Source organism: Pantherophis guttatus, chromosome 1 (assembly GCF_059756535.1).
Source record: "Pantherophis guttatus breed Tessera chromosome 1, ASM5975653v1, whole genome shotgun sequence".
Taxonomy (NCBI): domain Eukaryota; kingdom Metazoa; phylum Chordata; class Lepidosauria; order Squamata; family Colubridae; genus Pantherophis; species Pantherophis guttatus.
The window spans coordinates 146,850,686-146,875,088 of NC_142063.1; the positions used below are offsets into that span (position 1 = coordinate 146,850,686).

The 24,403-nt window shown below is 38.6% G+C and overlaps 1 protein-coding gene across 2 annotated transcripts in view; it reads right to left on the reverse strand.

Moving 5' to 3' along the window:
* The window catches only part of ITGB6 (integrin subunit beta 6), a 91,342-nt gene that overhangs the window by 8,681 nt on the left and 58,258 nt on the right, over window positions 1-24,403 (reverse strand). For both annotated transcript variants that reach the window (XM_034426061.3, XM_087881971.1), the window contains exons 9-15: window positions 19,295-19,384; window positions 15,561-15,695; window positions 14,504-14,930; window positions 12,012-12,234; window positions 8,260-8,360; window positions 3,746-3,865; window positions 1,949-2,115 (exon numbers count right to left, since the gene is read on the reverse strand). In XM_034426061.3, coding sequence (XP_034281952.2) covers window positions 1,949-2,115; window positions 3,746-3,865; window positions 8,260-8,360; window positions 12,012-12,234; window positions 14,504-14,930; window positions 15,561-15,695; window positions 19,295-19,384 — 1,263 coding nt within the window. The remainder of the gene's footprint in view (window positions 1-1,948; window positions 2,116-3,745; window positions 3,866-8,259; window positions 8,361-12,011; window positions 12,235-14,503; window positions 14,931-15,560; window positions 15,696-19,294; window positions 19,385-24,403) is intronic.

Genomic DNA, 24,403 nt, shown 5'->3' on the forward strand with positions numbered 1-24,403 from the left:
TATCTGCAGATGCGATAAGGGCAGAAAAATAATTACATTTTGCTGCCTTTATTGCCACTAGGTAGGTCTTAATGTGAAACCTCACCAGTGTTCGGTGTCAAGTTTCGAGGTCGTCTCAAATAAATTGCATTTCAAACAAAGTCTTTGAAGAAAAACTCCTATGCAGGTTGAAGTGCTGACATCCGGTCAGATTTGGAACGGCTGGTCCTCCAACCGCTCTCCAGGTATCTTTTCTGGTGCTTCATCTCTCTCAGCTCCTCGGAAAACCAAGGAGCCAAGTAAACTTGGCGACGGGTCAGAGGCCGCAAAGGCACGACTTGGTCCAAAGTGTCAGCGGCCGCCCTGTCCCAGGCAGCCACCAGCTCTTCAGCCGAGCCCTGAGTCAGAGCCTCAGGAAATGGCCCAAGTTCTGTCTGGAACCTATCAGGATCCATCAGGCGCCTGGGGCGAAACCATCTAGTCTGTTCCGCCTCCCTGCAGTGGGGTGTGGTGGTTAGAAAGTCAAGCCTAAGAAGGGAATGATCTGACCATGACAAGTGCTCAATCGCTATATCCCCTATCTCAAGATCATTCATCCACTGGCCAGAGACAAAAATCAAGTCCAGAGTGTGTACTCCCATGTGAGTAGGGCCATGAATTAATTGGGTCAGGTCCATGGCCATCATGGAAGCCATGAACTCCCGGGCTGCCTCAGACGCTTCGCCGACAGATGGCAAGTTGAAGTCCCCCATGACCATAAGCCTGGGGGTCTCCATCGCCACCTCGGCAATCACGCTGAGCAGCTCGGGCAGGGCCGCCGACACATGGCAGGGAGCCAGGTACGTAATCAGCAAGCCCATCTGCGTCCCATGTCCCCACTTCACAAGGAGGGACTCACATCCGGCTATCTGAGGTACAGTGGCCTCCCTCGGAACAAGTCCTTCCTTTACAAGAACCGCCACTCCCCCTCCCCTCCCCTGGGACCTCGGCTGATGGAATGCATAGAAACCCGGTGGGCACATCTCAACGAGGGGAACCCCCCCCTCCTGGCCCAACCAGGTCTCTGTAATACCCACCAGGTCCGCACCCCACTCCTGAACCAGATCACAAATGAGGGGGGCTTTATTTACCACGGACCTGGTGTTGCACAACATCAACCGAAGGCCCGGGGCCTGAGGGCCTGCACAACCCGGGGAACGAGAAGAGCATTGGAGGCCGGGACATGCCACCGCTCACAAACAGCGGGGGCACGCCCCCACAACAGGATACGGCCCCCTGCTCCCGCCATATCTGCCCCTCCCACCCACAGTACTGATGGAAAAACCCTCATTGGTACAAACTCTAGCCCCCTGTTCGACCCCCAATCCCGCACCCTCTAAGCCGTGCATAGGCATCAGACTTAGTGTTGGCATTGATGTTAGGATTTGAATTAAGGTTAGGGTTTGGGTTAGAGGCAGGTTTTGTATTGGCGTTATAGTTTGGGTTGGCACTAGGGTAAAAGTTAGGGTTGGTATTAGGGCTAGGACTTCTATTGCTGTTAGGGTTACTGTTAGCGTTGGCATTGGCTTTAGGGTTAGAGTTGGCATTAGGGTTAAGGTTGTGGTTAGGATTAGGATTAGAGTGAGGGTAAGGGTTAGGGTTGGCATTAGGTTTAGGGTTGGGGTTAGCGTTAGGGTTAGGTTTTTATTTCCCTAATGTTACAGCCAAAAAGCAACATTAAAGTTAGGGTCAGGGTTAGTCTTCAGGTTAGCATTGGTCTTAAGGTTTTGATTACTGTGAGGTAAATTGGGCTGAGTGAGAGAGTCATCTAGCCAGCTTTATGCCTAAATGGGGCTATGACACACAGTCTCCTAGGCCAGTGCTTTTACCACTACACCAAACTGGCATTACTATGGTTACAGTAGCAATTTTTATCTTGCTACTATTTACAATAATGTTATCCTGAATTGTGTTTTATTTTTTAACATACCGTTTGCCATTTGGCCTTCGACCTTTCTGCTTCAAATTTAGCCACTTCTTTACGGTCTTCAAATGAAATAAATAATTTCCACATGGAAAGTAAAACAATCCCAGTGACGACCACTGCAGTAGAAACCCCCAACATGATCATTGTAATATTTGGAGGCTGTGGATAATCTGTAGGGAAAAAGAGCAAAAATTGTGAAAATTGTTAAATAAATAAATAGCTATTAATATGGGAAAAAGGGAAGAAACTTGCAACATAGGTAAATGTTACTTTCATCTATAATTATCAGAATCCTGGAAATGTTGGAAGGAAAAATTTGGAAAGTTGATGTGGACTTTTCAGTTTTGTATAGGTTTTGTTTAAAGATGGTTCAAATCCCAATGTGTTCTTTTGTACACACACAGCATTGGCATGTATGATAGCTGCCTCATTCATTTAGGTAGAGATGAGCTATATCAACAACCTCAGACATGCAGATGATACTACTATAATGGTAGAAAGTGAAGAGGAACTAAAAAGCCTCTTGATGCGGGTGAAGGAGAAGAATGCAAAAGTTGGCTTGAAACTCAACATTAAGAAAACTAAGATCATGGCATCTGGCCCTCTCAATTCCTGGCAAATAGATGGGGAAGAAATGGAGGTAGTGACAGATTTTATTTTCCTGGGCTCCAAGATCACCGCAGATGGGGACTACAGCAGGGGTGAAATGCTCCTGGTTCGGACCGGATTGCCCGACCTGGTAGTGATGGCGGCGGGTGGTTCGGAGAACCGATAGCAAAAATCCCTGTCCCCCCCATGCCCAGCTGAGCCGCGCAATCATCAGAGGCTTTGTTTTACCTTTTAAAAGCATTTTTTCTACAACCCCTTCAGCTGAAGAGGTTGTAAAAAAAAATGCTTTTAAAAGGCTCTGATGATCCCAGCTGAGCCGCACGATCATCAGAGGCTTTTTTTTTAATTTTAAAAGCATTTTTTTTTTTGCTTTTAAAAGAAAAAAAAGCCTCTGACAATCAGGCAACTCAGCTGGGATCGTCAGAGCCTTTTAAAAGCATTTTTTACAACCTCTTCAGCCGAAGAGATTGTAAAACGAATGCTTTTAAAAGGTAAAAAAAAGCCTCTGACGATCACAGCTGAGCAGCGCGATCGTCAGAGCCCTTTTTTAACCTTTTAAAAGCATTTTTTTACAACCTATTTGCCCAAATAGGTTGTAAAAAAATGCTTTAAAAAAGTAAAAAAAAAAAAAGGTTGGCCACGCCCACCCAGTCCCATTACCCCCCCACCAAGCCATGCCCACAGAACTGGTAGTAACAAATTTTACATTTCACCACTGGACTACAGCCAAGAAATTAAAAGATGCTTGCTCCTGGGGAGGAAAGCTATGGCAAATCTAGACAGCATACTAAAAAGCAGAGACATCACCCTGCCAACAAAAGTGTGTATAATCAAGGCTATGGCCAGCTTGACATCACTTGTGTCGGGGCGCCTGTGGTGGCCCCAGTGCTCTGCCAGTGAAAACGGGCTCCCGAGCTCTGTTTTCGGTTGCCATTGCTTCCTGCAACCCTCTGCCAGTGAAAACGGAGCTTGGGAGGGCCGCGTGGAGCTCTCCCGAGTTCCATTTTACTGGCAGAAGCACCACGGTTTGGTCCTTTGCTGTTTCCAGGGCAGCACCGCGGGCCAGATCTAAGTACCTCACGGGCTGGATCCGGCCCCCAGGGCCTTGAGTCTGACACCTCTGGGATATATGTTAGGAGGGTTCATATACACCGACTTTCCTTAGCTTACCGAGACTAAATGTCTTCTTACCTTTTTGCTTTATGTTGTGAATGATGACTTTCCCCTGTTCATTAGCTGTCATCAGAAATGTGACAACAGATTCATTTTTCCCTTGTAACACACAACGAACCCATTTATCTTCCGTAATATCTGAGGATGAGGAAAAACCCATTTTACAGTTCAGAGAGAGACGTCTCAGGCAGTTATTACGAAGATCAAACAATTTCTAACATCCGGTTATTTTTAACAGGCACTAAGAAACAAAGCTGGAAATATACTAAAGGATTTACAAATAATTGTTCTACTGTTGGAGGGGGCAGTTTCCTTTTTTTTGTTGTTGTTGTTGTTGTTACTCTTTGCATTGATCAGATGAGAAGGTCCAGATATTGCCAATCTGTGTTGACCATCAAGTTGGTCAAGTATGGGAAATTTATTGAATTGGAAATGCTTCTAAGGAAGCTGCAAAAGCTATCAAGGGAATAGAGTACAGGTAGTCCCTGACTTACAGCAGTTCATTTAGTGACCGTTCAAAGTTACAACGGCACTGAAAAAAAGTGACTTATGACCATTTTTCACACTTATGACCATTGCAGCATCCCCATGGTCACATGACCAAAATACATACAGTTAGCAACCAACTTCTATTTATGCTGGTCGCAGTGTCCCTGGGTCTTGTGACCTTCTTCTGACAAGAAAGTCAATAGGTAAGCCAGATTCACTTAACAACCATGTTACTAGCAATAGCAATAGCTCTTAGACTTATATACTGCTTCACAGTGCTTTACAGCCCTCTCTAAGCAGTTTACAGAGTCAGCATATTGCCCCCAACAATCTGGGTCCTCATTTTATCCACCTCGGAAGGCTGAGTCAACCTTGAACCTGGTGAGATTTGAACTGCCAAATTGTAGGCAGCGGCAGGCAGTAGAAGTAGCCTGCAGTACTGCACTCTAACCACTGCACCACTGTGGCTCAACAACTGTAGTGATTCACTTAACAAATGTGTCAAGAGAGATTGTAAAATGGGGCAAAACTAACTTACGAAATGTCTCACTTAGCAACAGAAATTTTGGGCTCAATTGTGGTTGTAAATTGAGGACTACCTGTAATCTTCATTACAGTAAACATGTCCTCTTTATCTTTTTGCTACTAGTAGAATATCTAGATGATGTTTCAGTGTACAGGATATTCCCTCATAAAAATACTAATCCTTTTCAAGAGAAATGCCATTTATTGCTGACAGAATGCTGCTATTAAAAAAAAATTAACATCATGTACCTAATAACTAAAAAGAAATCATGACAGGAATAAAGAATGCACTTCAAGGCAACACAGATAAAAGCAATGTAAGGTATTCCCAGATTGGTAATCAATGCTTTCACCTAAATTTCCTCAGACACAGTGCTTTTGATGTTTATTCAAGCGGCTTAAAAAAGGTGGAATATGCATGAGGGAGCAGACAACATAAATAAGAACGGAATCTGCAAATGTAGACCCCTAGGCCAATACTACCAGAGATTCTCATGTCTCATCAATATAACTCAAAATAATAATAAAGTTTCTGTGAAATCTATAGCCATGTTAGAAAAAGGATTCTATGGGGAGCCATTCTAAATAAAGTGATTTGTAAGTTTCATGTTGCACCACAGCTTATCTGTATTTTTGTAATATATGGCATTGTTCTCATTGCCTACCTACATTATATATTTTTTCAGAATAAGTTTTCACTAAAGTTATCAACCATACAGACATTTTCTCAAAGTTTAAAATCAGCAGAATATGTTTTTGAAAAAGTGAATAGGAAATAGAATACCCTTAAAAAAAAAGAGTATTTACCTAAAGAAAGGGACTTTTTAAAAACTATTCTAAAGACACCCCCACCCCCGTTTTTCTGGAAGAATTATTTTCATTGCTTTAGCAATGTCACTTGATCTCTTCACACTAGTTTTTTTTTTGTTTATAAATTATGCTGATCCAGTTAAATAGTTGAGTATGATATCCTGTAATAGGTATATAACATGATATGCAGGTCATATAAACACTCACAAGATTATTTTACACCAAGCGGTTTTCTTTTCTCCAAATATTCTCAGGCTCTAAAAATAATATTTTTGTCACACCCGACATATTTAAACATTTGCATACCAGCACAACAGAATGTGTATATATTTTGGGTTGTTTCCATTTTTGAAAGTATGCTCTGCTGTGCTCTTAGCAATTTGTGGCAATCAGTTTCAAGTTGCAGTTGGTCTGGCAGCTGATTTGGATGTTGCACATTATTGTATTTGTCTGAATTAAAAGTGAGCTCATGTCTGCAAAGTGTGGATAGCAACTTTGATTGTCTTGCCTGCGACCAACCACTACAGTTACCTTTAGTATTCATTCTGATTACACATAACCTCATGTAGCAGATAAAATGTTCTCCTTTTTTCTCACTATTTAGAGAATTATATTTCTTGATTGGCAGATTAAGTCATATTTCTCTGGGAATCTCCATTGACATCACTGGTATAAGAACAACTGATGAATTTAGCTTGCATAATTTGAAACTCCCCTTAAATTGTGAGAGATCTCAAGAGAGTGGACAAACATCTAATTTGGAGGTATTATATTATACACCAGGGGTGTCAAACTCACAGCGTCATGGCGTCATCACGTGACATATTGGGACTTTTTTCCCCTTTGCTAAACTGGGCGTGGGCATGGCCAGCACATGATGCATCTGGCCCGCGGGCCGGGAGTTTGACAGCCCTGTTATATACAATGTAACAAAGATGTAGATTGTAAAACACATCTTTCTATATACAACTATTTCAGGTATCACGGAGCATCATTTTTAAGGAGGCTGTCACTAGATAACTTAAGCGATAGTGGAACACATCACTGGAATCTTTTTGTACACTATAAAACACAGTACTCTCAAGGATATTAAACAGTGTGTTTGGATTAAGATTTACTGAACGGCTGGCTGCTATGGCTGCTGGCACCAGACAAGACTACATTTTTTAAAAAAAGCATCTGTTGTGTGGATTGGAACCTTTCAATCCGTGTGGTCAGATAAATAGGGTGGCTTACCTCTTCCTATACAAGGCCTCAATGTCCATCTCTCCAGAGGGGAGGCTGATGTAGCTGAGGCTTCCCAGAAACTCAGCACAACATGGTTGGATTGGATCTTTTTTATTACACAATAAAGTGAAAGCAGCTGGCAGTCTCAGATTATTAAGACTAATTTCTTAATATTTAATTCCTTCCCTGAATTAAAAATCTATATCCTCTTCTCATATTTCCCCTTGTGTAACAATGGCTCGCTAGTCAATGTCCCTCCCTGGTTTATCTCCTTTGCATTCCTATCTGGGAATCTCTTGCTAGAAATGTAACACTGATGCCAAAGATAACGTCTGAGACAACCTTTAGGTTTGCCGATCACGCGCAAAGAGCGTGTGCGAAGTGAACCGGTGGTAACACTGGTTAGAAACCACCACTGCTTTACTCCTTTAAATTCTTTTAAACAGATAAGCATTGATTTGTAAATTCTTTCAAATTGCTGTTGTCCTTTATTCTGATTTCATTCTGTGCATCTTTTAATTTGCATTATTTACTTCTTCTTTTTACATTTGCAGTACTGGTTTTGACTTTCCCTTTGTGGGAGAGTTTCAACTGTTTAGGAGGTTTGGAAATATATTTCAATAAACTCAGCAAAAGAACAAATAATGAAAAATTGCTTTGTTCCTTTTTTTCTTTCTCACTAATACCCAGCTGAATTTTGGTCAATCTGGCACATTGAGAGGAAATATTTAATGTTTGAAATGTGGAAATAAAATCTGCCAGTAAAGACAGATTGAGAAGGGAGGAAGAGCAAGTAAGAGTAGATATAATAGCCCCGTTCCCATCTTTCATGTTGAAGTGAGTTTTCTGTGTACTTCTCCCTTTAGTAATAATCCATCTTTACAGCCAAGGATGTTCATAGCACAGAGATAGGGGGGAAAAACAGGACCAGACTGATTATTAGGAAGAGTAGGGCAACTATTCCATGCAAATGTATACTGAACACAGTTACCGATTCTTATTATTTTTTCAACTATTCAACTGTACTATGCAGTCCATCCTTGGATATATATTCCTACTCTGTTGTCTCAGGTGTGAAGAACACTATCTTATCTTATCAACATAGTTAATTAAAAAAAAACCCTCAGTTGTCAGTCTTGTGATTTTTTGTATGCAGACTGAAGAGAGGAGGCAGCATTGTAGCCATTACAGCTTCACATTCATTGTGATAAACTGCAAATAAATCACAGAAGAACATCAACAGACAAGCAAATGCAACATCGAAGCCCTGAGCCTGAGTAGCTTTAGCTTAATGCTATTGAAAAATGTTCCATGAGGGACAATTGAAAATATACATTTAAACACATATCCTATGTGCGCACCACACACACACACACACACACACACACACACACACACTCACCTATCCCATGCAAGCAGCAAGAACTAGTAAACCGATTGCTACAACTAATAATAGCCAAGCAATAAATTAAAGTACAGACCTTCATCATGACTGATCATTGCGTCAACCAATTTACATTTTTCAGCGCAGTCTTCCTGATGCAGTAGATCAGCAGAAGCTAAATAACATTCTACACAGCTCCTGAGAAAGATGGTGCAATGATTTATCAATCTCCTTTGCATTAAGAATCAAAAGAGAATACATACACAGTCGCCATTTTTTACCTTATGAAAGACCTGCAGTAATGAATAAGTAATTCTCAGCATTTAGAATGTACTACACAGAAAAGGAAAGGAAAAAATAATTCTGGTGGTAATAATAACCCTTACTCCTTTTCTCTCTTTGGATGCTCACCAGATTAAAAAAAAAAAAGCTTGTAAGGGGAACCAGAATTATTTTGGTTATCTTTCCTCCTTACAATGATGAGCGAGTTTTATGGTTGTAAAAACTGGACACTGGAGGGGAGTAGAGATTCTAAGAAGAAGAAGAAAAATGCACGTCTTCCTTTGTGTTGATTAACTTGGATTTACCAAATGATATAAACAGTCATAACATTGGAAATGTCAAAGGAGATTGTTGAAGAATGGACCCACAATTTAGTAGCCACAGTGTCAAAAGTGTCAATAATGATATCTGATGCTATGGATAAATTATATCCAAAAGATGATAATGAAGGAGTGACAGATGTAGAGCTAATTTTATTTGACAAGATGGAGAAAGCATGGAAGTGGACTTATAAATAACAGGCCAAGAAAACAATTTGGAAAGTAATGTTTTATTGGATATACAAAACAAATTGGCTGAAGTTTTGAAAATGAAAGCAAGAATACAAATGATAAACAAAGACGGTGACCTGGAAAATGTTTTCTTATTGGATCTAGAAAGAGGCTTATTAAATCCTTGAAGAAATCTGTGTGATCGGATAAAGAAGAATTGAAAAGAAATAAAATCCTACCACATATTTGGATGAACTAATGATTACGTAGGTTAAAAGGAAAAGGAAAAAATATAAAGTTGGTTTATTTGAAAAGGATAAAATAAGGCTTTCTCTGTTTGCAAAGTTTTGTCAATTCTTTACAGACATTTCACTGACATCAGGATTCAAAAATTGATGTTTTATGGATTTATTTTATAGATAAGAGATGGGATATGGGATGAAGAAATACTTGTTAATAACCTTACAGAGAATGAAGAGTTACTGAATTTGCCTATACTTGTAATTACGTTGCTTCTTTATATATTTCTTTTCTTTTTATCATATTTTTTATTCCACTTTTCCCTCTCTCTTACTACTGTTTTTTCCCCCTTTAATTTAGTTTGTATTAGCTTTTAATACTGAAGTCTAAATCTTTAATAGAAAATTATATACCAGAACCTCGTCACGGCTGTGTCAGTACGTTATTGGTCAAGGAAGCATGCCAGACTGTTTTAAGATTCAATAGAAGAGGGAAAAGACTATTTTAAAAATTGAACAGCTTAAGATGATTTTAACCTTCTAACAGTATGAGCTGGGGATGAGAAGAAGGCAATTTCATGAGAACATGACACAAAAAACTCCAATAGCCATGGTACATTTGGCTTTGGTGCAGAGTAAAGAGGAAGCTTGATATCTTAGAAGTTAAAATTGATATATGATTTTTAAAAATGGATTGGTACGCTACATGATATTCAGATATGTAAATCAGCTGAATTATTTGAGCAGTAATCGAAATCCCTGAATTGATCCAACACCCACACAGGGTAATCAGAAAGTTTAATTAATGAGCAAACTGGGGTTAGAGCCAAGCCTGAGCTTTCTGGTTGAAAAAAAAATGGTAAAAAGAACAGAAAGTGGGCCAAAGTTATTCTCCCACAGCCAGTCCCAGCAATGACTAACAGTAATATCAGCTGGAGGTCAAGCAGGGCAGCACAATCCTCTCACTTCCACAACATGTTTCACTTGTATACCACCCAGAGTCACTCTGTAAGGGAGATGGGAGGTTTCTAAATGTGATATATAAATAAATAAACTATCAGCAGCTGTACTAGCAAATGTGCCTCACAGTCCTGGCTGATTGTGACTTGCCTGGAAAACATCCTGATGTCTGGCATTGCCATTATTTTGCAAATCAAGCTATAACATTGTAGTAGCATTGGCTGGTGTTTAGCAATATGGTTAAGATGTAAAACGAGTAATTGGAATTCGTCTGTGGCTTTGATTTAACAACTGCATTTATTTATAAAACAGCTGCCAGGCAACTTCCTCTCGGCATGAACAGAAATAAATATCTGAAATTGTATCAGGAAATGTTCCCAGTGCTTCCGGATGTTTGAGGGGAAAAACAGCTTGGTTGTAGATGGGGAATGTAAAGTTCAGATAGGTTTAAAGAGGTCCAGTCTGATTTATTATTATTCTGATTTTGGCAAACTGGAAATACAGTACAAACTTTCCTGGAAATGTACACAGAGAATAAGAAAGCTAATGATGAATCTAGGAGGGCCCAGGTTCAGTTCCTCACACTTCATTGAGGAAAAAGATCAAGGGAAATCAGTAATAACAATTAGATTATGGATGTAACTAGGAATCAAATTGCTAACATAGAGAAAATGAAAATACTAACCCTTTTCCTAGTTCACAGCAACAACAAAATGAAGTTTTTAAAGAGCAACTAAAAAAAGCAAATACTGTAGGGCTGCTTAAAGAAGAAAATTAAAATATCCTATACTGATGTCATTGATGTCTTCATCATAAAAGGCCTCTGGTGACATGGAAGAAAACAACTGAATGAGCCTTTCTGAAGGCTGCTTTGGGCAACAGACTACAGCAGATTGGCCCATACCCAGTGGTGGGATTCAAGTAATTTAGCAACCGGTTCTCTGCCCTAATGATTTCTTCCAACAACTACTTTGCCAAACTGCTCAGAACTGGTTCTTCCAAAGTGGTACGAACTGGCTGAATCCCATCACTGCCCATACCCCATTCATTTCACTGCCCCTTGTCTCTCAGAGTAGTGGCTTCTAATTGGGTCTCTAAGCTTTGGACTTCTTGTGCAGCCATTTGTCACCCCAACATACTTTGAAGGGTCCTCAGAATTAAGTGGCTGGGCACCTGCCTATTGCTGGAGAAAGAGCAAGTAAAGAAGATCTGCCCTCAAGCGTCAAGTCTTCTTGGGTTGCATTTGTTTCTTTTTAGAAAGTATGCAAAAGGAGAGGAAGCCAATCCCAGTATGAGAAAAAAATAAAACACCCTGTTCTCCAGCCATATTTTCCAGGCTGAGAATTATACATGATTAGCATGTCAAAGCCGAAGTTCAAAGAGTGGAAGATTAAAAACGACAGTTTAGTAGCAATATTTGGGAGGTCTCTAGAATTTGCTGTATAACCAAGGCTTTGATAGGTGTATATGGGCCTGGGGAGGTAGGTTGTACCCCTTACTGCTTTATACCACTTCTCATTTTCTGACACAATACTCATGCATTGTTAGACATTTACACTACTTATAACCAACGTTACTGGAATTTCTCACATTATAGATTACAGTATCCTTTCAGGGTCAAATTACCCTAATTGATGAAGAAAACAATTAAAATGAACCTCAGCATAAAAAGATGTAAATACAAATAAATATATTAAATGTATAGATACGAGAGTATCTAGAATAATGAAAGGAATACAAAATGTATTAGGATTTAATGGAATAGAGAATACACGATTACCAATATAAACAAGTATTCAGTTCCTCTGGAAACCTATTGTACATTCAGATATGTGAAAAAATAGACTTTTCTAACCATACACAAAGAAATAGCTTACCATTTAGAGTTGCAAGGATCATCATATGTAGGGTATTTTTCACAGATGTTGCCTGAAACTCCAGGATTTGTGCATACACATTTTCCACACACACATTTTCCTCTCCCACTGCAGATGATGCCATCATTAGAAATACAATTTTCGGTATCCGTGGTACAGTTACAGTATTCACCTATCCAGCCATGGTGGCAAATGCATTGACCACAGGCACAATTCCCATTGCCTAAGAAAAAATATGGAAATCAACCCTACTTCAAATGCCTTTCCTTCCTAATTCTTGAAAATTGCCAGCAATCCTTTGTAGAATATTGTGTCAAGACATTATTATATATAATTGGAAAGAAACCTTCCAACTAAGGACCATATTAAAGTTCTTTGTTAAGACTACATAAAATCATGAAGTAGGGAGCCAACTGTTGAGTTTCAAATCCTATTTATTGGTAGATAGCAAGACAGACATCTCATGAGGTAGGGAGGTAGGTAAGTAGGTAAATAGAAATAGATGATAGACAGACAGACAGATAGATAGAAGATACCGTGTGTATGTGTGTATATATATATATATATATATATATATATATATATATATATATATATATATATATATATATGACAGATATATAGATTAGATGATAGAAAGATAGATAGATGATAGATAGATAGATAGATAGATAGATAGAAGATAGATAGATAGATAGATAGATAGATAGATAGATAGATCTCCTAAGATAGTGAGTCACAGAATGAAAATAAAAGGGAACTGTTTATTCTACACACAGAGAACTTACCATGTTTCATTGCCTCACTGAAATAGCCTTTTACAATCTTTTGCCTTCCAAATATCATTGGCTATTTAAGCAATTCTAACAGTATAGAGTGAATTATATTTCAGCCTATCTACCAACCTTTGGTACATCTGGTGCTAGCTAAGATCTTTTCCACAGCTTACAGACCAATTCATATGACTGCTTATTCAGAGTAATGAAATTCAACACTCCAACCATCAGAGAACTATAGATCTTCCAAAAGAAATCTGCACAAATGCTTTTGCTTCTTGTGGAGTAGTTATGTAACATTACCAGCAAAGTGCCACAAGAGTAATGTGTTTGGAGCTACTATGAGAAAAGAGGACATTAAGGTTCAATCCTTAATCCTCAATTCAGCCAACATATCTAAATATATTTTGCAAATTCCTTAGCAATGCACAAATTCATTTAATATTTTCTTCCCAATGACCTTTTATCCATCCTTTATTTCCTCCCTTTGGAAAAGATTTGAATACAGTGTTCAATCACTGTAATGATGTCATATTCCTATCAATTCCAAAGAAATATGTTTGTATTATTATTTTGTCGTAATGTGAGCTCCTATATCTGTTTATCCAGAAATAAGTTCTGCTAGTTTCTATGCAGTATATTTCCAGATAGATGAAGGGAGACTAAATTTAGAAAAGCTTCCTTAGGAATATAAATGAAACAATACTTCATGGTTTCCAATAGGAAAAAAAAAACATTAACATATTGTATATTAGAAGGTTTAGATCTTTGACTGCTATACCTTATGCACAATAAAACAAGAACTCTTGATCCACCTGGACATGTTTAAAAGCAAAATGAAGAAGTACATTACTTGAGTTTTTAAAAATAGTATTATAATTCAAAAGAAATTCAATGAGAAATTTCATAGTGGCCCTTCCACAAATACATACACATATTAACACAATGATTTAATTAATCTTTATTTAGTGGACTTTATGATAGAAGAGCCCAGGTTTCCATCTGTGCATGGAAATCCCCAAATGACCAATTGGGTTACACTTACATCAAATTAGGTTAATTGTGTAGCAATGTACAGTATATAAATTGGTGTGAATGATGTATTTTCTGATCATCAGGCTTTTCAGAAACATGAACTCCCATTCTCTGAAAGAATCCATTAAATCAAGCCTTCCTCAGCATGTCCACAGGCATTTATACATGATATACACAATTGCATAAGATTGTGTGTACCTGTATTGCATAATATAGGTAGTCCTCGATTTACAGCAGTTCATTTAGTGACTGTTTGAAGTTACAACAGCACTGGAAAATGTGATTTATGACTGTTTTTCCCATGACCCTTGCAGCATCCCCATGGTCACGTGATCAAAATTCAGACTCTTGGCAACTGACTCACATTTAGGACGGTTACAGGGCCCCAGGATCATGTGAATAACTTTTGTGACTTTCTGACAAGTAAAATCAATGGGGAAACAAGATTCACTAACAACCATATTACTAATTTAACAACTGCAGTGGATTCCCTTAAGTATTTTGGCCAGAAATATCGTAAAATGGGACAAAGTTCACTTAACAACCATCTCGCTTAGCAACAGAAATTTCAGGCTCAATTGCAGTGGTAAGTTGAGGACTATTTGTATATACACACTTTCAATACTTTACTGTATTCTTATTATGTAGTTAGAAGGAAAGTACAATTTAGAGCAGACTTACCTCCACAGACCAGCCCTCTAAATCTGCCACAAGAGAAATCATCGCATTCACAGTATGGCCCATATATATTTCCATATGCTGAAAGGTGGCAAATGCATTGTCCACAATAGCAGTCGCCTCTTCCGCTGCACAAGATCTGTTCTGGGAAACGTTTGCAGGACTCTGTACTCAGTGCATCTTTTTCGCTGCATTTACAGTCTGGACCCATGTAGCCAGGGTTACACACACATACCCCACACTCGAAAGAACCATTCCCGTAGTTGCACTTGGAGTTATTCACCTCCGCTTCCTTCTGACAATGACAGCTGCATTCGGGCTGGATCTCGATCTCCAACGCTTCGTTTAGACCGGTGGCCCTGATTAGGACTTTCCTTCTCCCTTCACCACAAGCCAAAGGGCTTAAACTTAAAGTCACATTGAAAGTGACCTAAATAAAACAGAGAGGAAAAACTATCCATGGGAATGACACTCTTCATCATTTTTGCATGCAAAGTAAAGATTTAAACGAAAACTAACTTGGAAATATTAACTATATCAGTTTGTGAAATATAGGGTAGTCATGTTTGACGTACTGTTTTATAGCATAAAATCTCAGAGCTGAGAAGTTAAAAGCTCTGGAAGTAGGCAACTCTTCCCGTATTGCTGCCAATAAAATAAGATAGATGCATCTCCAGGAGTTGAGATCAACTCGGGGACCTATTTATCTTCATTGGAATCTTTCTGGATAAAGATTGAAGTATAAGTGTTTTAAAAAAATGGACACAAACCACAGGTTTCCCTGGAATCATCTGACCCAGGAGACTTGTGCATATGATGAAGTGAGTCCATGAAAATTTATGCCTTTTAATAAAATTTGTTGGTTGTAAACAAATAGTTCTACCAGAGTCCTGAATTTAGGTGACCTTATGTAGAAAAACTGAATTCCTGATTTGCTTCAATGAAACTTCAAGTAAAGCAGTCCATAGAGCAAAGCTACAAGCCAACCAACTCCCCATCCCATTTCCAAGCAATGGGGAATTTCCATTTTACTCAATGGGAAATTACATAATCTACTTACCTGTTCTCCGACTTTAATATGAGAGCATTTCTTCTGGTGTTGAATGGCAGAGCCATGGCTGCAGATGGCAGTGAAATCAAGTTTTAATCCATCTGTATCTCCCAACACCTCCAACTCTATCTCAGACCTGAGTGACTTAAAAACACCATGTTATTGGAAAAGGAATGCCTTATAATTGTATAACCGATAAGATCCTTCCTGGATTGGCTCTGCCAGATCTTCTCTAAGAAAGAAAGTTCAAAGTTGCTGGCAGTCAGGCAGCATATAAATGTTGTTGTTATTGTTATTATTATTGTTGTTGTTGTTAAATATGGAGCAGCAGATGCTTATGGGAGACAAGGTCTTTTCAGAGGTGGCACCCTAGAAGAAGCACATAGTTTGGAATTGAACAACAATCAATTTTAAAGCATCTCCGGGTATTTTATCAGCGTTCAACTATTTTTGGATTCAGTGACTTTTAAGCCATATTTTATTTTTATTTTCTGTTTTATTTTCTTTCAAATAGTTTTATTTATAGTGAGGAGTTGCCATTGTTATACCTTCTGATAAAATATATACATATGAACAATGAAAATGGAAGTATTCTCCAATATGCATCCTAAAATGTTGTATAAACCTCCGAAAAAGTGCCAATACTTATAACGATCTTCTTGGTATCCGCCAGATGTGTTGGATTACAATTTCTATTATCCACAACCTGCATTACCATTTGGAAGGCAAGAGACTGAGACTGAGACTGCTTAGGGATGAGAAAGTGGATGGTTTCACAAACTGTATTAAGCCTAAATATGGCTTATTTGGCAAAGGACCATGTGAGAACATATTGTTTTTGTAAATCATAGTTTTATGGGTACTTTGTGTGAATCTCACCAATTCTGATTTATTCAACAAAGCAGGAGTAGAATGCATCGGCATTCTTTTGAACATTAACTGCTTAGTAAAAAGGAAATGTTGGAATAGCAGTCTTGCTTTTTTTAATAACTTGATTTTCTGCCAGTCTGGATTTTATATAGGGTAAACTTTGAATACTTCGAAGACATCAAACATTTGATTAGTGTTCTTTACAGTTTTTCACTTCTCAAGGCATGTACTCATATGCTTGCTAAAATCTATGACTCAGATTGGAAGGGAGAAGACCGTACAACAAATATTTTGACAATTCAGACTTCCCTCTTGTGCTTATTTTCTGTGGAATATTGAAAAGTCAACACATCTGTGAATAATAACCTCTTGAATTTCTGCCACAATTTTAAAATGCTTCTATCATTGGAGCAATTTTAAAATGGAAACCCCTAATCACTTAAGGAACTTTAAGTGAATTCTCTTTTTGAGTGCAAAGGATAATTGTGATTGCATTTTTAGAAAATGAGGCACAATATGACATTACTGTTACATTGGTGGGGGAGTGTCACAATATTTTTAAATAGCTTTAAAATATGAAACGTGGTGAAGTAGATGGGAATTACTTAGTCCATTAAGAATGGACGGCTGCCTGATGTATTAACAATGATTTGCCAACTCGGTTGTGGCTTCATGAATCATTCCCTTTCCTCCCTTTCACATAATGATGAGAACTCTGTCTAAATGATAAGTTTTGCTATCAATAGCCATAGAATTGGCCTATGAAAATTAACAGTTTAACAGAGTTGGAAGGGACCTTGTAGGTCATCTAGTCCAGGGGTCACCAACCTTTCAGACTTCAGGGACCACTAAATTCATAATTTTAAATCCTGCAGACCATTAATATAATTTTTTTAAAAAGATAAATAGTATTTAGTGCAATATAAAAATTGCAAATAATTTTTCTGCGGACCATCAAAATTTTCTCATGGACCACCAGTGGTCCGCAAACCACCAGTTGGTGACCGCTGATCTAAACTAACCCCCCCACCCGAGCAGGAGACCCTACACCATTTCTGACAGATGGCAGTCCAGTCTCTTCTTGAAAGCTTCCAGTGATGAAGCTCCCACAACTTCTGAAGGCAACTTCTGTTCCACTGGTTGATTGTTCTCACTGTCAGAAAATTTCTCCTGTTTCCAGGTTGAATCTCTCCTTGATCAGTTTCCATTCATTATTCCTTGTCTGGCCTTCAGGTGCTTTGGAAAATAGATTGACCCCCTCCTCTCCGTAGCATCCTGTTCTGTCCCCGTGTCACACACGCACACAAACAGATATCCAGGGGTTAAATAAAACTGGCAGACAACAAATTTTTTCGATAAGAGGATTGGCAGCAACCCAGTAGCTGCTTGCCAAGAACTTTATCCATAAAGGGAGGGGTTGTTCCTCTGACAGATTAAGTCAAACAAGATACACACAGTTCAAGAATTGTCAAGTCCAGTCCGTATTAATTCCAAGGCAGATATCATTGTTGCAAAGATACAATGTGACTCACTAGTAGTTAGTTTTGTCCATCACAGAATCTGAATGGCCACCTCACCCCCTTATATCCCCTGTGGGGTGTGGTCCAGTGACTCAGCTTAATCTCTGGCACACCTCCTTTTCTGTTGCATGCGCTTGTCTCTCTGACGCTGGCGTGGATCCAGCCAAGATTTATCTCCGTCACTGTCCGACTGTGAGGAGATACCTGGCTCCTGGCCAATCTCTCCTCCCTCGGGAGACACCTGAGGCATTGCCAGAGAGGAGGGTCCTGGAGAGGGAGGCCTGGCCAACTCCTCTCCTTCATGTTCGGAGCCTTCTCCCTCCGATAAGTCGGCCTCGGGGGTCGGAGTCACAACACATCCCCTCAAATATTGGAACACTGCTATCATGTCTCCCCTGGTCCTTCTCTTCACTAGCCTAGCCTAGCCTAAATAAATAAATAAATAAATAGACTAAATAAATAAATTCATGTAATTGAATTTGGCTCAGGTCAGCTCTGTAAGAGTAAGAGTCAACCTTTGCTCTGTATAGTCTGTTCTATTACTTAATACTAGAGATGTAAAATGTATCACTTTGGATTGAACGTTTTGAGAAAGATGAGATTCTATTTTGCTTCCAGGTCATACTGATCTGTTTGTTCTAGGGATGGTCCAACAGTTTTTTGGAAATAAATCTTCTAAAATGTAAAGTAGTTGATAGTGTTTCAGGGCCAGACCACATCCAAACCACTAGCTCAAAAAAAAAAAAAAAAAAAGTTCAACAAACTGCCAGACCACCCTCAGTTCAGTATATCCGAAAGAAAAACAGAAAATTCAGCCAGTCTCTAAAATTTGACATTTTTGCACACCGTATTTAAGAAGCTCATACCATCAGGAAATCCTTCCTAATATTCAGCCTGGATCTGTTTTCTTCTGCTTTCAACTGACTGGTCTAAAACATATTTTTAAAAAGACTAGGCTAAAGCAGTCATAAGAGAACTGTATAATATAGAAATAGCATTAGAAACTTTTTGCTGGGTAAATAAACTTTATGAGTGGAGCCTCTGACTAAAATCACATATTATGCTGAGAAAGGACTCTCTTTTTTTTCAACCATGATCCCCGCAACAAGCCATACTGATTTATGCTTCTAATCTATATTTTACAATTTTTATGACTTTGTCTGAGTTTTTTATTTGCTAATGAAATATTTGGACACAACCAATATTTCAGAGAGAGAAGAATGCTATGTCCAAATTAATTTATTTACATCAAATTACAAAATACGAAATTTTATTTAGAGTATTATTTTATTTATTTAATTTATATGCCACCCATTTCCCCCCGATAAGGCAACTCTTATTAATTTTACATACCTTATATGCATCTATAATCAACTGGAGGACATTTCCAGAATCATGCTGTAGTGTTCCAACAGTAGCTCCAGGAATAAGATCCGCATATTGCTGCAAAATAGAATTATAAACTTCCCTCAGGGAAAAAAAATCAAATATATAAGGTTACCTGATAGATTATAAAAAAATTAATATGTATCAATAAATGAGGGGACCAACTCTGATATTTTTACCAGATACATATTGTTCTGCCCCGGCTATGGACCCTAAAGAACACAGCACACACAAAGTCTGTACCAAACTTAAATTTACTAAAATAACTCAGTCTTTTCCTAACAAAGGCTGTTAATAAACTTTCTTAACAGCCTACAAGAAACCAAAGATAAAGTAATCACAATCTTACTATGGTTGGCAGAAAGCCCAGAAGCAATTTGCAGAGAATCCAGACGTGAAGGAGAGTGAACTAAAGTTGTTCCCTACAATTTGCTTCAGTCGGTGTTCCTCCTTAAATAGGCTAAGGTAGTGGCCAATTAGCCCCAAGCCTTACTCTCGAGGAGACCTTCTCCTGAGGAGCCACTCCTGCCTTTTGGCAGCTCTGTGCGCCCATGCATCGAGAAGAGGCTCCTCCTCTTCGTCCTCTTCACTTAAAGGAGCTTCTGCAGGTTCTGAAGGCCCTGGCTGAATCCCTGCCTCTGGCACCACATCTTCTCCAGCTTCCTCATTGTCTGACTCGAGTGCCAGCTGCACAGGCTGCTGGCGCAGCACCACACCAGCCTCCTTGTTGTCAGAATCAGCTACAATCCACACAGGCCACTGACGGGCCACAACACTTATTTACTTCCAAAGTTAAAATAAAATTTAAAATATTAAAATATTTAAATTTAAAAGTTAAAATAAAATAAAATTTAAAAAGAAAGAAATAAGAGTAGATAACAACAAAAAGAAGTGCATAAAACGGAATGTCAAACATGCATATAAAATCTCTCCCCTGGTTGAATACCAGGAAACAATCAATATCAATATAAATTGTAAGGATACAAGCAACAAAGTTACAGGTATACAGTCATAAGGTGGAAGGAGATGGGTGATGGAAACGATGAGAAGATTAATAGTAGTGCAGACTTAGTAAATAGTTTGACAGTGTTGAGGGAATTATTTGTTTAGCAGAGTGATGGCATTCGGGGAAAAACTGTACTTGTGTCTAGTTGTTCTGGTGTGCAGTGCTCTATAGCATCGTTTTGAGGGTAGGAGTTGAAACAGTTTATGTCCAGGATGTGAGGGGTCTGTAAATATTTTCACAGCCCTCTTTTTGACTCGTGCAGTATACAGGTCCTCAATGGAAGGCAGGTTGGTAGCAATTGTTTTTTCTGCAGTTCTAATTATCCTCTGAAGTCTGTGTCTGTCTTGTTGGGTTGCAGAACCAAACCAGACAGATGACAGACTCAATAATTCCTCTGTAGAACTGTATCAGCAGCTCCTTGGGCAGTTTGAGCTTTCTGAGTTGGCGCAGAAAGAACATTCTTTGTTGTGCTTTTTTGATGACGTTTTTGATGTTAGCTGTCCATTTTAGATCTTGTGATATAGTAGAACCTAGAAATTTGAAGGTCTCTACTGTTGATACTGTGTTGTCTAGTATTATTATTCCCCTCCTCGCAAAGCAAGTTCACAATTTATAACTTTCTACCTCTATATTTGCAAATTACTATATAACAAAAAAAAATATCACAAATATAGAAATAGAAATCTATTATCAATCAACTGATTTGATTTACCATCTATCTACTATATAAAAAAGCTATTAAGAGATAATCCCAAGAACAAAGGTAAACTTCGAAGCCCTCTGTTAACTATTGTTGTATTTAACTCACAGAAAATACACTAGCAGCTTCTAATCTCCCATAAACCTACTACAATCATTGTCTCTGATCCATCCAGAATCAAATACCGTAGGCTGATTCTTAACGGTAAAAAAAAAACCCTTCCAGTTTATCATCTTTACTTTCTTTAAAATTATAAGTGGGACCTTTCTAAACAACTGCTTCTTATTTCTCATAATTTCTCCATTGAAAATATCTCCATAATACTTGTTGCTCAGTTAATTTTCCTACAAATTGGCAGTTGTCTTCTGCTTGCATGTAGTAGCTTTATTCCACAAACTCTATCAGCTTCCTTTTCTTTCAAATCTGTTAACAGCGAATTAATTTCCAGTCCACTGACTGCATAGCTAATTTAACTACTGTTGCTTGTATCTGGATATCTTCTTTAGGATGATCTGAAACTGTGGCAAATTCTTGAAACCTTTTATCAAATTTTTCATTTAAAGTTTGTAATCAGGAAAACTTTTTTTTCCAAAATTTTCCAAAAAAGGCTTTAATGTGAAATCATCTAATTTTCATCTTCCTTTTATGTCTCTTTTTGGAAATATTGTAGAATCTATATAATATGTAATATTCAAAATCCTTAATTTATTGTTACTTTGATTTTAATATAGTCCAGATCTCTCTTATAGTCAAGCTTTTACAACAGGATGTAAACAGTTCCTTTCCCAAAACGAAGGAAGTAAATATTCCATAACAAAGTAACCAAAGAAGAAACTGGGATAAGAATTCCCAAAGCAGAGAATAAATGAAAAAGAAAAAATTCCCAACTTTTAAAAATTAAAATTAAAAAAACAAGGATTTATGCAAAAATAAAATGAAGCAATGGAGTTCTTTATAAAAAAACAAGTAAAGTACAAAATCTTTAAAGCAAGAATCTGGTGTAAATCAAATCAAGTCATTTTCACTGCAAAGAAGAAAGGCCTCATAAAGCCAACTTCCTTGTGGTGAAAGAAAGTATTCCAAAGTTTACAGAAGAAAATTCACAGTTGTAAACCAGCAAGAGAGTATCAGCATTCAACCAGGCTATTAACAATTACATTTCAAAGCTTCAAAAAGTGATACTAAAGACAGAGGCGCACCTAAAAATACAAACAGTGACAGGAAAAGATGGAGACCCAACCCTCCGGCTGCTCTTACTAAGAACTGCAAACCTCCCAGGCAAGTACACAATTGTCTGAAGGTCATTGTAGGTTGTTCCTAGTTGCTCTCATTCAAATCTGGGGACCCTACTGCCAAAGAACTGGCTTTGACAGCAAAGTCAGCTGTTTGTCAACAGGAAGAAAAAAGTGCTCTGCTGCTCAGTGCACCATTTTCTGGAGATCTCTAGGCACTTGTATTTCAAATTGTTCAAGCACTCCATAAGGCAATGTTGACCTTTGCTGTGAGTATTGTAAGATGCCCAGAGTCACTCTGAATAGTGAAAGAGTACATATACATTTTATAAATAAATAAATTCATAATTCTAAGAAATGAGGGAGGGAGGGAGGGAGGGAGGGAGGGAGAAAGGAAGGAAGGAAGGAAGGAAGGAAGGAAGGAAGGAAGGAAGGAAGGAAGGTTGGTTGGTTTCCAATGTTCATTGCCAGCTTCCCAAGAAAACTCAATGGGGAAGCCGACAAGAACCTGGAAACCACTCCCACTCCCACTAACTTTTTGCCTACCTGCGATCATTCTGTTTCACTTTTTTTTAGGTAAGAAAACATATTTGAAAAGATGACCCAATGGATCATGGGCTGTCTAGTATTCTTTTAAAAGTACAAAATTAAGGAGCACTAGATAACTGTATGATACATCCCGTTAGCTATATTAAATGTACATTAGGAGCCATGTTTGAGTGAGTCTTATTCAGTGCCTTGGAATTGGAGAGATTTAACTAAGGCTGTAAGATTATATCCACATTTCTTGGAATTTCACTGAACTCAACTGGAATTCCTTCCATACAGATGTAGATAGGAAGGTACTATAAGCCACACGTGGCATTGTTAATGAGGCAAATGTGGTTTGACAGTTTTCTCTGTAAGGCTTTCAGGCCATGATTGAACACTAAGGGAAATTCAGTCCATTCAAGAAATAACAGGCTGAGGGTGGGTGGGTGGAGAATGGATGGACAGGTTCTTAGATAAGGACTTTCTGGCTTTCTCTGTATATCATTTAATCTTAAAATAGTCACCATTCACTGATCACAAAATCACATTTTCTTTGGAATTCTACACCCTTTTCTATCTCTTTTGTACCTCCTCTATTATGTGAACAGTTTCATATTGCATTGTTTTTATCATCATGCCAAAGTTCCCAGGTGTTTTTTTTTTTTTTTTGTTTCCCAAGAACATTAAATCAGGTTTTGTCATGTTCAAAACTCCCATTTTTATTGTTTTCTTTGGATAGCTTGTTTGTTTCCCTTTTTAAAATGAAATCCCTGCTGTTTTTGTGTTTCTGCTATATCACTTTCCTTTCTACCATTGAGGGTGGAATTAGATTTAGTACCTGTATGTGTGCTAAATTTATCCTACTTCAATGAGATTAGGATTCTGAATCTAATAACATTCTGATTAGAATGTTGAATATTTTTTTTGGTTACCATCCATCCCTTTCATCTTAATATTTATTTATTCGACTTAGAAGGCCACTCAACTCTTTAAGTCTCTCTGTGTTGTATACCATTAAGAAAGTAGGAAGAACTTTGGCTGAAATACACAGTTCTTGTGCTAATGCTGCCTCTGCTTCTCCAGCTCCCCATTGCCTGTGGCTCTGACTAGTGATGGGATTCAGCCAGTTTGGGCTGGTTTAGGAGAACCGGTAGTTAAATTGCTGACTGGCCCCTCCCCTCCCTGCCCCGCCCCTTCCAAGAATTCCCACTCGCCCCATTTTGGCTCCCAGGTAAGTGCAGGGGTGTGTCCCACCCCACCCCATTTTTGCTCCTGGGGGGTGCAGGAAGCTGAGTGCTGTCTGTCACAACCCCTGGCAATGCCCACCATGGCCATGCCCACCCAGTCGGTCATTAGGGCAGAGAACCAGTTGTTAAATTATTTGAATCCCACCACTGGCTCTGACCTACTCCTGTTTTCAAGTCAGTTGAGAACAAGTCAGTTGAGAACAAAGCTGTGATACAATGCCTTATGAGCCAATCAACTGTTCTGCAGCTAGCTAGCACAGCATAGTGGCAGCAATGGAACTGGCAGAGCTGCTTTTAAACCATTTGCCAGCACATTACTGACTTCAGGAGTTCAGGAGTGTGCAGGGACTGTATCAGTCT